At 32.3% G+C, this 15701-nt stretch overlaps 1 protein-coding gene across 1 annotated transcript in view; it reads right to left on the reverse strand.

Annotated features, from left to right (window-relative positions):
- LOC129230774 (mucin-17-like) overlaps positions 1 to 15701 on the reverse strand; it is a 506717-nt gene that overhangs the window by 340990 nt on the left and 150026 nt on the right. Inside the window, exon 3 of the mRNA XM_054865195.1 lies at positions 7532 to 7633. Within this exon, the coding sequence (XP_054721170.1) occupies positions 7532 to 7611 (80 nt within the window). The 5' untranslated portion in view covers positions 7612 to 7633. The remainder of the gene's footprint in view (positions 1 to 7531; positions 7634 to 15701) is intronic.

Below are 15701 nucleotides of genomic sequence, written 5' to 3' on the forward strand. Positions count from 1 at the left end.
TCAGACTTCAATTTCGAAAATGTTTTAAGAAAGACCCCCGACAGGGTGGCGACAGGAATTGTGAAAAAAAGTTCCCTGACTTTTCCCTGATTAAGTTCACCAAATTTCCCTGATTTACGTTACCAATAATAATGGGTTTTTTTCTTTGCTCTACTTGAAATCCATTGTATGTTTGTATAAAATGCAGTATTTTAAATGTTTTAAGTTGTGTAAAGTTGTTGAACTAAAGATATATTTTTAAAAGATGCTACTTTTTTTAATAAAATGATTAAAAAAAAACATATCAAGTCAATTTTTTTGGAAAAAAACCCCTACAAAACAGTATATTAAATTTTTCTGCATGGAAAGATCAGAGAAAATTTAAAAACAAAAATACTTGACTTCCAGAAACCACTTAGCATAAGAATTTTAAGAAACTATTAAAATTTCCCTCAAAAACATGTGTATTTATGATAGAACTAAAAAGTAATTGAAATTATTTTGAACTAAGTTTCCAAACTGTAAAATAATTGTTGCAATAATAACAAGTAATAGTGAAAAAATAGAAGTAATGTAGTTACTCTTATATAACTAATTGACATATTTATGCAAAACAGATGAAACCATTTGACATCCATTCATAGGGAGCTTTTCTCTAATCAAGAATATAGGTTTTAATGAATGAATACAGCATTGTAACAATAAAAAATAAAGGTATTTAAAGTAAGAAAAACAACGTCAAAAAAGCACAAATTGCCGATTACAGCAGACACATGTTTCGGCGTTTCAGGGAACGCCTTTCTCAATGCAAAAAGTAATGAGCTTATGAACGAAAAGACATCAAGACATCAGGGTTGGCAAAAACCCGGGTTTTTTTAAAAAAGCCCATGGACCCAGGGTTTTTTGGGTTTTTTTTAATAAAACCCAAAAAAAAAACCCAACTAAAGCTGGGTTTTTTAAAAGAAATGTGGGTTTTTTTTGTCTTTTTTTAGGGAAAATGTAGGGTACATGTAGCATATTGTAGCGTAAGTATATGAACAAAGGACAAGAATTGTCTTGGGGTAAAAAAAGCTGGAAAACTAGTTAAAATTCAGCGTTTTCTGAAGAAGAGTATGAAAGACGACGAAACCCAAGAATGGTGAAGTTTCAGATTTTTTAATTTCCATGATTACCAACAGTTAAGGCAAAATTACTTCTTGAGTAATAAAATCTATTGTTCGTTTTTAATTACTACTATTTTTTTTTGCATTTTACTTTATTGTATTTCATTTTTTTATGCAAAACTACTGTAGAACTTCAAGTAGTTTAAATCCCTATTTACTGAATTCCAGCTTAATCAAGACATTTCTTTGAATTTTATGTTGCCTGTTTTTCTATTTCTGTGTACAGATTAAGAAATATTAAACTTTTTCGTAAGATAATGAAAATACTGTACATCCTATTCTGTTTTCTGTCCGACCATTTGTAAAACCTGTTAATTTCTAAAAAAAATATAACTTGTTAATTCGAAATTTGTGACGTGTCGGGTTGCAGAAAATAATTCACATGAAAGCCTTTTAGCTAGAGTAGTTTCCTCTGTACAATCTACAAATATTGAGAAAACCAGACGTGACAGGACTTAGTCAAGATAATTTGAGGTATTTACTGACCAGTTAAAGATAAAAGTTAAATATATATTTTTTAAATCTTTGAAGTATTTTTAATGCCGTTAAGAGTTAAGAAATACTATTAAAGTTCAAAATTCATTTTTTTATGTCCAAATTCTGTGGTGAAAAATAAATAAAATAGAAGTTTAAATTGTAAAAGTATTTAAATTAATTACTTTTTTAAAAAACTTCTCAAAAAATTTAAAAAAACCCAAAAGTGGGCTAAATAATGGGTTTTTTTTAAATGGGTTTTTTCAAAAAAACCCCATTAGGTCCAACCCAATTGGGTCCAAGCCGGCCAACCCTGCAAGACATCCGACAAAAGATATTTACTTAAGCACACAAGTTAACTCTATTTCAAATGATTTTAACAGTACGTAATGAAAAAAAATCTTAGATTGCTTTTGTAACAAACAACTTTGAAATAAAAGAAAAAAAAGCAATTAGTCAATTTTAAAATATTTAAAAGAAGAATACAACTTGGTTATAAAATTAAAGAATCACTTAAGCCTGAAGAAAAGAAAACCTTTATAATCTGCGGTGACAAAAAATAGTATAACGGCAAAAAACAAGGTTTAGTTCAAATTTAGCAATTAAATTAAAAACGCGAAGAAGTAATAACTTTTAAGCTTTTATCAGCATTAATTCAAAAACCAAAGATTTCTTCTTGAAATCGTGATTACAGTACGCTAATTACTTCGAGACAATGGAATAAAGGCAAAGGAGCTAAGGCATTAATGAAGGCTTTCTCTTTGCCTGTATGATTGTTTATTTTACGTAGCATTGAAAGCTTAAAAGGAAATTTCAAGCAAGATAAAATGAACAACTTAACAGACACAGAAGCAATCTTAGGAAGTTCATCCTGTGGTTAATAAGTAAGATTCAATACTTCGACGTTGAGGAAAAAAGTCGCACAAATATGCGGCAGTGTATAATTGCACCTCATTAATTTTACTTTTTTTTTTTTGAACAGATAATTGGCGGAAAGTGCGTAGGGAATTAAAGTACTTAATTTTGCAAAGCAAAAAAAAAATTTTTTTTTTCTTCACAAAATCAAATTTCCCTGATTTTTTGCAATTTTTTCAAATTTCCCTGATATTTCCCTGACTTTTCCCTGATTAATAAAGTTCCCTGACTTTTCCCTGATCTCCCTGATTTCCCTGATCTGTCGCCACCCTGCCCGAATTCCCCAACTCTTAACTCACTCAAAAAAGGCCAAAATAGCATTTCACTACTTCAGCATGGAGAAATTTTCCCCCAACTCCATTAAGTCATTTTAGTATAGACTCAACTTCCTTAGGTCATTTAAGTATAGCCTCAAATAGTTTTTAATACATCAGCTACAAAATATTTTCAGATTAGAAAACCAAAACCATCTCTCATAAATTCACCAATGATTGCCTAAATTAATGTTTTTAGGACTCCAGTTTCCGTTTTTTTTTTTTCTTTTCTTTTTAACCTCCTCCTCCCCACTTTTACATCATTAAAACAGCCTAATCATGTTTGACTTAATTTTTAATAGTTTGCAAAGGAGAAAGCCTGAACCACTCCTATCTTCAAAAATGGCTTTCGATTCAGTTTATCGATATTTTATTCCAGAGCCCTTGAGTAACCCCCCCCCCCTCTTAGATTGTCCAAAATATAAACGTTTTAAGACCACAGTATCATGGGTTAATTTGCGGACTTACCCTTACTTATTGCAAGAGCAGCGTTTTTTCGCTAACTCGTGCTGCCGTTATTTTCTTCGTTTCCCTTTGCGCTCCCCCCGCCCCCATATTTCCATTCTAGCTAGTGTTAGATTGAAAGACAGTAGAATTTAGTGATTTCTCAAGTTTTAGAATATTTTATCAAAAACATGTCAAAAATGCAGGAACAGTTGTCCATTGGTGTTTCAAACCAGTTTGAAATTTTCCCCCCATTCTTTCCAAAATTCCCATTTTGACTAAAATCTTCAAAATCCCTGATAGTTTCCGTTTTACCTGGTATGTGGACGCCCTTTGCTGCGGCGTAAACATTTCATTCCGCCAGCGATCACTTTCAATCGGTGGTTCAGATTCAACTTTAAGACATTTTAAGAGCGCACATAATTTTCATTTATGCGTATAAAGTTTACAAAAAAAAAACCGCAAATGAAGAAAAAATGAAAGGATGATCAAAAATGCAAGAGACAAGGCTAAATTTTCAAATAAGAGACGATTAATTCGAAAAATCAGGGAGAATAGCGAGCAACTCTGCGGTTTGCAGTTGGAAATAACAGAGCAACATAAAAAAAGTCAAATGGCGCGAGTTTAAAAGCCACTCCTACAAAAGCACGCAAACAAAACAAGCCCATGGCGGAAATTCGAGAAAATGTCGATGTAAATTCGTGGTTATGGAACGGTCCAGTAATATTAAAGCATATTTTTCTAACACTCAATTTTTATTTTTTAAGTAAAAACTGAAGGAAAGTCATCGAATTTCTTTCCGTCTCGACCTCCGTCTCGGAAATTTTGTCCAAGACGGAAATCCGTCCTAAGACGGAAGGTCTTGCACCCATGGATACATTGAAGGATCGATACTAAAGGAACGATTTCTTACTTTTTTACCAAACTGTGACCATGTTGGTGAAGCCACATCAAAAGCTTTACTACAATTTTTAGGTGACTACCAAATTGATATTCTTGATTGTCCCGGGCAATCGTACGACAATGCTGCAATTATGAGTGGCAAATACAAGGGCATGCAGGCTCTTATTCAGCAGAAGAACCAATTATCAGTGTTTGTACCATGTTGTGGTCACTCATTTAGCATTTAGCCATTTAGCATTTAGCGTCTGGCTTTAAACCTTTATGACTTCTTAAAAAATATTCTCATCATTTTACCAGATTGTCAATATTTGCGTTTTTATGTTGCTGTGCAATGCTTAACTTATTTTGGGAGAAAATTATATCGGTTTCATTTTTCGATGCTAAAAAGGATGATGAACTTTAATCAACTTTAAATAAACTGTTTTACTTGCCGTTTTTTTTTCTTTAAATGTCTACATTTTGAAAAATACAATCTTTTAACATCCGCTATAAGAATCATATTTTGTTCTTTTTTCAAGCTAACTTCGCTTTATTAGGATGCAAATAAATGAAAAGTTTTTGTTAGAACACGCATTTCAAGTTTTTAAAGCAAAATTCCATTTTCTTTGCGAGTCAAAAATTAAAATGCTGAATCGATGGTTTAATTTTATTTTTGCTTCAATGATATGTTTATCGTAGAAAGTCCGCTATGGGAATCCGATTTATTGAATTTTTGATGTTTAATACGCTTTGTTAAGAAGTAAACAAATAAAATCTCTTTTTACTTTTGTTAAAATCACGGAATTAATAAGTTTTAAACGAAATTCTGTGCTTTTAAAAAGTGTCTTGGGTCAAAAAGTTAAATGCTGAACCCCCCCCCCCCCCCATCTGAATTTTATTTATTTATTTTGTTACAATTAATTTAAATGCTGTACAGAAATATTATTAGTATAATTTAACATGATGTAGAATGGTAGATAAATATTGCTACTTGAGTGAGCTATGCTCCCCCCCCCCCTGTTAAATACTAGAAATATACCCCAAAATGATATTCTCAACATAGAAGAGAAAAACACTCTACTTTAAGTTTGAATGATGCAGTTTGTGCCTGATCTAAATTCTAAAATTTTAATTTAACAAAAAAAAAAAATTTTTTTCTTTTTTCTTTTTTGAAATTTGATTTTTTTCAAAATTAATTCACTTTTCACAAAATTATTTTATTTTTCACAAAAAACGGACCCTGTGAAAAATCCTGGACAAACCCCTGTTTGATGGTCGCTAGTTTTGAGCGCTTGTTTTCAAAAATGAAAATTATAAAGAACAGGTTCCGAACTATGATGGGACAAAACCAGCTATCAAAGCTCACCCTAATTAGTATTGAAAGTGATTTACTCCGAGAGCTAGATTTCAACGAAATCCTCAAACGACTTTTCGTCAAAAAAAGCTTGCTAAGTTCCATTCGTTGACACAGTAGTTTAGTTTTTCATAATTTATATATGACTTTAACATATTACAACATTCTTTGTTGAAATAATTTTATTTGCTGACTATAAATTTTTGAAAGACGCGAGAAAAAAATCTTTCACCTGGAAAATAATTAATAATTAGGGGCAGGGTTTGCCGATATATATCATGACATGTATCACAATACAAGGAGGAACCCAAAAATAACCGGATTTTTGTTCTAAAATATTTATTTATTAGTTTATTCAAATTTCTTTAGTCTCCTTCAAAGTGTTCCCCCTTAGATGCAATACACTTGTTAATTCTTTTTTCCCCACTGTTAGAAGCTCCCCAGGAACTCTAACTTTGATCGTGTTCAGTGCCCATTGCGAAGCAGTTTTTACAGCCTCAACATCATCAAAACGCTTCACTTTCAGATTTCTTTTCATCCTCGGGGAGAGAAAAAGATCACAGGGGGCTAGGTCTGGCAAATAAGGGGGTTGTTGAACAATTAGCCACCCCTGAGAGGCCAAGTAGCGGTTAATAGTGAAGGCTGTGTGTACGGGAGTGTTATCATTGTGAAGGAACCATTCTTCTAATCGTCTGTGAGAGATCCAACTCACTCTTGTTTCTTCTTAAGTTTTGTCAGTCGTAAAACGACGACTCTCTTTGATTTTTTTCAACATTTTCATTATTTCGAGACGTTGAAGGGCATTCAGAGAGAGCATGATCTTTAACATTCGTGGCTACCACGTTTAAAGCGCCCAAACTACTCGAAAACTTGTGTAACACGGCTCAGAGCATCGTTGTTGAAAGCTTGTTGAAGCATTTAGTAAGCTATTCTATAGCCGACTTTTCAAGCAGGAAGCAAAATTTCAAGCTCACAGTTTGTTCTTTGAAATCTGCCATAATGAGTTAGCAGGCAGAAAGCAACAACACCTGAGAAAACCAACACTACGATCCGACGTTATCAACTAAACTGATGCCACTTGCACAGCTGGTTTGTAAAGGTCTCTACTTGAGCCATCTAGCTGGAGAACACTCTACTATGTCTAGGATTGGCATCGCACCATTAGTTATGTTTCTTTTGAGTCCCCCCTCGTATATATTTGATATTTATTTTGAAAAGAACATGATATTTTGATATTTTTCAAACTACAATATTTGCAACATAAAAATTATATCTATCATATTAATATTGTTCATTTATCATTAAAAATAACCAAAAAGTAATATGTTCTATTTATATGATTTAAAAATTATATAATCTTCATTACATTAATTTTACGTTACTAATATCGTGAAGTAATATAATATTCCTTTTTTATTTTATATTTATAAATTATTTATAATGTAACAATTTTTATATACAGATTGCAAGTACCAAGTTAAACATTTAAGTTGATCAGAAAAAAGGAAAATGTTTCATACTACGCACTGATTAATGCATATTTTTAATTTCAGATTTACATAATTGTGTAAAAAAACTAACAAAAAAAATTGAGCAAAGCAGTTTATGATAAAAAAAAAAGCTAAATTAAAAGTAATAAATTAATAGGAAATCTTGTGCTTGAAAAAATGACACTAATGACTATATTTGACAAAAATCTGGGAATTCGACAGGTTTTTGACACTTTGAGTAGTTTTTGACAGTTCACACCAAAAAACTGGTTTTTGACGTCAAAAACCTGACCCAGATACATACTACAACAAGTTTTAATAAAATCAGAGATGATGGGTGTCATGGTCTGAATTATTTGACATAATTGAACTTGTAGGGAACTGCAATATGGTTATTTTCAATAAAAAATCTATTTTAATAAAATATTTTGCAACGGGTTCATGTTATAAAATAATTTGTTAAAGGTTTGTTTACAGAGAGCAATTTTTTCCAAAGTGGAAAAAAAAACAACTTACATTTGTAAATGTGGCTTTGAGTTTGATTTTTTCCTCTTTTTGCCAGCATGAGGGGCCAAACTCATCGTAATCCAAACCATAAGAAAAATATGTTTGTTGATCCTGAAAAGGTAATAAAGCTTCTCAACAAACAAATCACATAATTAAAATGCAAAATACTCGAAAATCAGCAAATGTAGCACAATTTTATTATTCTGTCAATTATAAAACACACAGAAATTCATAAAACTAAAGAAAGAGTAAACATAAGTACAGAAGGGTATACGAATATAAGAATAGAAAATAAAAACAAAAGAAAAAATATATTGTATTCAAATATGTCGTGGACTCGGAGCAACAGTAAGATATCTAGTCCCAGAAATAACACTAAGATATCTTATTGTTGCTTTGAGGCGACGATATATAAATAATTTATAATTGATCATTGAATACTAATCAACACAGTTTTTACTTTCACTCAAAGGAAAAGTAAGGTACAGTCCAACCTTGTTAAACCGCCAACCTAAGTGACAGACTGAAAGTTGGTAGAAGTCGAGGGTGGCGGTTTAACAAATTACCCCAAATCCTGTAAAATACAAATGCATGTTTTCATGAAAAAAAATTTGTAAGCATATATTTTCTGTTTCTAAGAAACTTTGGGGAAAAAAACAGCAGTTGGTTTTTCTGCAGTGTGTCACCGATGGTTCTTCAGCTACTTTTCCAAAACTGGAAGATGCTGCATTCAGGGGCGGATACAGGATTTCATTTGGAGGGGGGGGGGGGAGGGTCATGGCCAGGGGGAAGGGACTCAAATATCATTTTCTGAAAACAGGTCTGCAATTTTCAGAAACTATGAGGAAGCTCAACACTCCAACCCTTCCTCAAATAAAAAAATTCAAATTTGCATACAAAAATCATAGAAATAACTATTTTTTAAGATTTTTTTTTAAAAATACTTTTTCAGGTTTCGAAGGTGTTGTCAGTCCTAAATTTTCAGAAACGGTAACCCCAGATTTTTGAAAATTTCTGATCACGAGCACCCTTTGGTCATGTTGTTGAATGGAGTCAAACCTACGGCAATTTTCTTAACCTTAGGTTAAATTTAATTTAAATTATAATAATTAAAATAAAGCACTTGGTTTGACCTCTTCGATTCATTTTGTAAAAGCCGTGAAGGAACAGTATGATATTCCATGTTCCAACAGTGAACTTTGAATTTGTGCTGAAAAAAAGTTTTAATCCTGTTCAAATTTACATAGCGACTTCAAATATAATGGGCATCTCTGATACGAGTTGACAAAACGTATAGGGCATGTTGAGATTTGTAGTGGAAACCCGAAAGTTCCAGATCTGTCCCTGAAGTGAAGGATTGTTTAGGGTCATTCCATGTCAAATCAACCAAAAAAAAAATTATTTTCAAATTTACCACCTCAGATTTTCATGAAAATTTCAGGGATTATACTGTTTGACATTCTAAATTCAGATCCACTTTTTTAAAAAAATTAATCTCTTTTGGTTAATGAGTTATTAATCTTTTAAATCTGTAAAAAAACACGTTTTTTTTACTCATCTGTTGTGCTTAAAAATGCTACAATTTTAGTTGTATGGGGTCAATACAGTTGGTTAATAGCTCATTTCAAAGAGAATTGCATAAGATTTAATTTGACACGCAACTTGCATATTTTTCTTGCATTTAATTTTTTTTTCTAATTTTAAATTTTATATTTTAATTTTTTTAAGTTAGTGTCTTTTAAAAATTTTGAAAAAAAAAATTTTTTTTTTAAATATGTTTTAGTTGATTAATGATAAAAATTTCAGAGTGGGGACATGATGGGATCAGCAGTTATAGCAAATAATGCAATGGTGCTACTTAGCATTTTTGTTTAAAAATTAAAAAAACAATTAATAAATAAAAAAATTCTTTTTTTAATGCACAAAACTATTTTTAACAATTTAAATTTATTTCAAAATATACATGTTTTAGTTTTTTTAAATAATATTATAAACATTTTGTAGTAAAACTATGAATAATTCAATTAATTAAAAAACCTTTAAATTTCAAAAAAATCTTAAATTTTGGTTATCTTTTATTCCTTTCAAGTTCAGTAAACAGAACTAGCACAGAAACTTTGAGGATGTAATTTTGAAATGTATAAACACAAAGTAGAATTCGATACATAAAAATACCTTGTGCAGATAAGTCTTTCATCTCCTCAGTTTGGAAAGAAGCTTTTTACTCGCATTTGAACTTTCAGATTCTGAGAGATTATAAACCCTTCTAATTTGTGTTGTAGGGTCAACTTTGGTTAGTATTTCCTATTTCTGTTTTATTTACTACCAATACATCAGGAATATGAGGGTACTTAAAGGATGGAGAAGGTCCATGAGGTTGTAAAAAACTTACTTTAACCTCCTCATTTTCAATTCCTAAAACATAACCTAGCTACCATTCATTATTATATACACATGTTACAAAACCAACTATATCATTCAAGTCCAAATCATCAGCATCATCATGTTTGCTTACTATCTCTTCTTTTGTGTGTTGTGAAAAGGAGTAATATTTAACGAAAACTGTGCTTTTGTTTTTGGTCTGTAATTGTGGAACTGTTGAGTTCCTTTCACTGTTATGGCTTCTTCAAACCTTGTTTTCAGAAATGCTAATTCTTTTTCGTAATCTTTTTCTGTTGAGTATATGAAATCTACATTTTTAATATTGTCTTTAGACCATTGATATAATTGACGGGGGGTCATAATCTGTTCATTATAGACCATACGAAGACTTGCTGGTGCAGCGAATCGCTTAACTGTGCCGCCTATACCATCACAAGCATTTTTCTCATGGTATGATGCAAAAACATTTCATTCTGCTTCAATAGAAAAATCTGCAGTATGGTGACAGAGGTTTACAAAATTCGATTTATTTTTGTACTGGGATGTAGCTCCATCTGAGAAATAATGAATTTTGTTTACTCTTAGCAGCAATTTTTGCTTTAAGTATGCTATCATAAGCCTCCGGAACAAATGCACAGCAACTGTATCATGGGACATGCAATCAGAGATAATAGCTAAATTCAGGTGCTGTGGTGCTGTAACATGGCATTTTCCATGTAGTATACAACAAAACGATGTATCGTTGCCTGTGCATTGTTCCAGTGGAATCCTTGTGCAGCATCTTATAGAATGAAAGAGTAGTTCTCAGCAGTATCACATAATACAATACATTGATTTTCAACCAGATTTTTTTTCATATATCTAAGATAAGCAGATTGTTTGCTAGCAATAAAAGAATGTTTCAGCAGTTCGGGTAAGCTATCAAACAAACAATTTAAGAAATCATCAGTTTGTTTTGTTATTGCTTCAAGTGCAGTAATATTATCAATTTGCATCCACTGCTTGTATGTTACAGTATCAATGCTGTTTTTCTCAAACGAATCTTCAAAAAGATATTTCAAATTATTAGTATCTGAACAGCTGTTACATTGACGAAAATAACACTTGTCTGTAGGAATTTCGCAAATCATTAAACTAAGAGTCTTTACAAGTTTTGATTGGTTAGTCCCTGTTAATCAATTCTGGTAACTTACACTGAGCCATCATCAATTTTGCATTCTGGTAAATAGCGCATACACAAACTGAATGTGTTCCAACTGATCCAGCAAGAACACAATTTTTCGGACGAAGTTCACAAAATTTGGAGAAGCCTATTTTTTTATCAGGATAATGTTCTTTGAATAGCACATAAGATTCTCTTAAGGTATTTAAAATTAAAAACTTTTGGAGATGAATTGCTCTTCCATCCACTTGAATAGAAACAAAGTCTTTCTTACCAGGCATCTGACGACTGATTTCATCACATTCATAAAACTGTTTCACTAGATTCGCTGTCTCTGGGCTTAATGCCTTTCCAGGTTTAGATCAGGAGCAGGCATTATTCCTTTGTCCTTCATGAGTTTTTTAGCTTTTCTAGCAATGAAATTTGTCACTTTAAATTCGCTTTCTATTTGCTTTAAGGTCCAACTTTCTGGAAGTGTTGTTAAAATTTGAAGTTTTAAGCTTTTGTCAGTTGTACTGAAGAATTTCTCTTTAAGTCGGCTAATTATTTCACTATCATAATCGAACTTTATGAGATCATCTGATTTTTTTGAGCTTAAACCAAATAGTTGAGTTCCTAAAACTTCAGTGATCTTAGTTAATTTTGTCTGGGGTTACTTCTTTTATGGGAGTTTCATTAATTACTCCAACACTTTCATTTAAAATTTCAATAGCTTTAAACTTTTCTGGAGTTGAAATTTCAGTCTCATGATCTGTTTCACTCAGAGCTTCATCTGAACTTTCTTTATAATCTGAGGTAACTAAAGGTAATTTTTGCACAGCTTTGCGGCAAGTATCACATATTTTATAGCCTTCAATCACTTCCTTATGATGCTTTGATACATTACTCACATTTCTTAAGTTTCTCTTGTAATAATCATGTCCAGGCTTCTGAAATGAATTGAAGCAGTACAAAGAAATAATTTTTGAAGTCCCTGCTTCAGTCATGTTTTTTTTTCTTTAAAGCTTGGTTAAAAAGGTCATTATAAAATTTCAATAAGCACTCTTGAAAATTTGCACAAAATTTTTTTTAAAAAATAAACTCTTATAACTATTAAAATATGAGAACATCTATTGAAAAACAAACAATTAAGCAAAATTTTAAAAAAGCACAATTATCAATACATCAAACACAACCTACTTTACTATTTGAAAGCCAGAATAAGAAAGAATGAACAGCTTCCTTCAACTATTGGACTTAATGCGTCACACACCTGTTTGAACCATTGAAAAAGAATACTAATGGAGGGAGCGACAGCAAATGTCTCAATGAGATAAGCTTGGCACCCGATGTTTCCCAGGTCAGGTGATTAGTTTGGCTGGGAAGTTGTCGCGTTTCGGCACGCAATCGCTCTTTTGGCTTTAAACATTTTTCATGTGATGGCGCCAAAGATATTTCACACGCAAAGATGTCCCACTTCGGTAGAAACGTATGTAACATATGTTTCGACCCCTGACGGAATAGTGGTTCGACCAAAAAGTCGACATCCAGGAACAGGTTGGCGAGACAAGTTTGGGAAAAGCTTGAATGATCGAAAAGGCACTAAATCGCCAATGCTGATGTCGCTGCATTTGCAATGCGAATCCGGAAGCAAAGATGTTTTCTCTCTTCTCTCCCCTCTGAGAAAGCGCTGAAAGGAGTAATTAAGCCTCATTTGTCCGATGGTTCATTGCTAAAGGGTTGTAAAAAAGTCATTGTAGAATCGTCAAGCGTAAGTTATATGTTAGCTACACGTGATTTAAAAGCAATGGGGCAAAATTAGAATGGCACAAAAGTATGAAACGAGTAAAAATTTTAAATCCTTAAAATAATATAATTTTGCAAGAAAAAAGAAAACGTGTTGTTTTTCACTTCAATTTTTTTTTTGTCCTTTTTTTAAAATCACAATTTGCTTAACAAAAAGGCCTGTCATCAGTCGGTGGACCCTGGTATCAGATATTATAAAGAAACCGCTTGTGAACCCCCCCCCCCCTTCACTTATTAATTTTTACGCGACATTTTGACCTTTTACATATCCCCCCTCCCTCTCATAATTCTAAAATGAGAGTACTAGTGGGTTGGTAAGATAACTTTATATCAAATGTACTAAATAAACGATCAGCAAACTTCAACATATTAATTAATTAGCATACTAATTTACATCAGAACTAAACATCCGAAATCTAAATATTTTATTTTAGTTACTGGAAAAACAAAAGCATACTTCTTCATTGTGTTCGTGTGTTTTTCACTGGATTTTTGCAGTCACAATGTTCTAGACTTTTGATAAACGCTAAATACGTCTATTATTTGTTCCCAAACGTGCTAAATACTCCTTATGTTGTTGTAAAGCAATTGTTAGAAGATCTTCGAAAAATAAATTCATCATTAATTGAATTACCTTTTCAAATGAATTTGGTCAGCCTGAAAAATTGAGACGGATGGACATTCTCCCTATCCAATTCTAAGTTCTGCAGTAATTCTTAAAGCACGTGAATCAGTTACATTACTGATATAGTAGAGATAGGCAATTTGCAATTATTCAAATATATATGCATTTTCTAATAATCTGAGCTCCCGTTATACAATCTCCCCCCTATTGAGATTAACGGCGCACCCCCCACCCCCTAAATGTTGTTAAGACCCCCAGCCGAAAAACAAAAAGTTCCTATAGAAAGAGAAAATACCCCTTAAAACAACCCCCTAAAATTTTTAATGGTGCCGTCTGAACCATGACCCTCCATAGGTGGGCACCCCTGTGTTATAATGCTATTTTGCCAATTTTATAATATGAAGGAAATAATACATTTATGATTAAAAATAAAGGCAAACAAAAACAGCGTTAAAAAGCACAAATGTGCAGGAACAGTGCAGACAAGAAATTCGGCGTACAAGGAACGCCTTTATCAACGCAAAAATTTGAGCTCATGGTGAATATGAATCTCATGAATGAGATACACACGATCCGATAAAAGATTCAACTCCAGCCGTTCCAAAGGGTTTTGCTCCGATTTATCGGATATCTATTCATCCATAAGCTCAAATTTTTGCATTGATTAAGGCGTTCCTTGTAACGTAGAAACACGTGTCTGTAGTGTTCCTGCACAACTGTGCTTTTTAATGTTGCATTATTAACCCCCGACACACAAAGGAAGGGGGTTATAAGTTTGACGTTTATGTGTGTGTATCTGTCTGTCGCACTCTAGAGCCAAAACGGATGGGCAGCTTTATTTTTAAAAAAAAAATCGAAAGGAGAGTTGATCGAGGGTGTTTTTAGCTAGGTTGCGTCTTTGGATGACATTAATTAACGAAGATATTAATTAAAAACCTCTAAAATGTTTTTCGCGATTTTTGCAGTGAAAACATAGTTAAAAAATTTTTAATTTAATACCAAAGTAAAGAGATTTTTTTTCCCGCGTCTGATGAAATGTGTTTGGAACTTCTATCTTTCATAAAATTCAAATTTCGACATTTTTAAAAGCAGATTTTAATAACGGCTAAGCCTTTATTCACGCGATTGATAACCGAATGGGGTTGTTTCCTTCAGTCAAAAGTAGTACTTTTAGTCACTAAAACTGATAGAATAAGCACGCGCTTTGTGAGGAATTGAGAAGCTTTCATGTTACTTTACTTCTTCACACAGAAGTTAGATGGCTTTCCCGTGGCAAAATTTTGACACGCTTATTTGAATTGAAGTCAGAAGTCCAAGCATTTTTTGTTGATCATCCATTTCACTTGTCCACTTGCATATTCGATCCTCTTTGGATGCAAAGGCTTGCATATTTAGCTGACATCTTTTCAAAATTAAATGAATTAAATCTATCCTTGCAAGGTGCAGTTGTTAATATTTTCGTTGTATATGATAAAATTGAAGCTATGGTAAAAAAATTGAATTTCTGGATCCAATGCCTGGAAATGGGTGAGTTTTCTTGTTTCACTTCTCTTAGTAGTTTTTTATCAGAAAACTCAATGAAACTTGATGAAAGCGTTAAAAGAAATGTATGTGAACATCTGCAACATCTTGAACTAACTTTTGACGAGTATTTTTCCTAATAGGCGTAACGTCCCTCTCTCAAACAACTGGATACGGAATCCTTTTGAAGGAAATCCATGCTTAGAGAACACCCTGACATTACCTGAAAAGGAAATGCTCATCGAGTTATCCTGTGATAATTCATTGAAAACTACCTTTAAAGAGCTCTCGTTAATTGACTTCTGGCTCAGTGTAAGAAATGACTATACCGTTTTGTCCAAAAAAGCAATTCGAATTTTATTACCATTTTGTACAACATATCTGTGTGAGAAAGGATTTTCCTCCTATACTTATCTCAAAGATAAATACCGAAGCAGATTGAATGCAGAGCCTGATTTAAGACTCAAACTGTCAGACATTGAACCTAACTTTCAGTTTCTTTGTTCCGTCAAACAGCCACAAATATCGCATTAAGGATTTTTTCCCCAATTTAAAGTATGCTTAAAAAAATAGTTGCTTTATAAAACTTCTTGTTTATAATTTTTCTTGTAGATGTAGTTTTAAATTTTTATTAATGTTTGCACTTAATGATATTTTACAATTATATTTTTGTTTATTGCAATCAAATGCTGCAAAAAATGGAA

Source organism: Uloborus diversus, chromosome 1 (genome assembly GCF_026930045.1).
Source record: "Uloborus diversus isolate 005 chromosome 1, Udiv.v.3.1, whole genome shotgun sequence".
NCBI lineage: Eukaryota > Metazoa > Arthropoda > Arachnida > Araneae > Uloboridae > Uloborus > Uloborus diversus.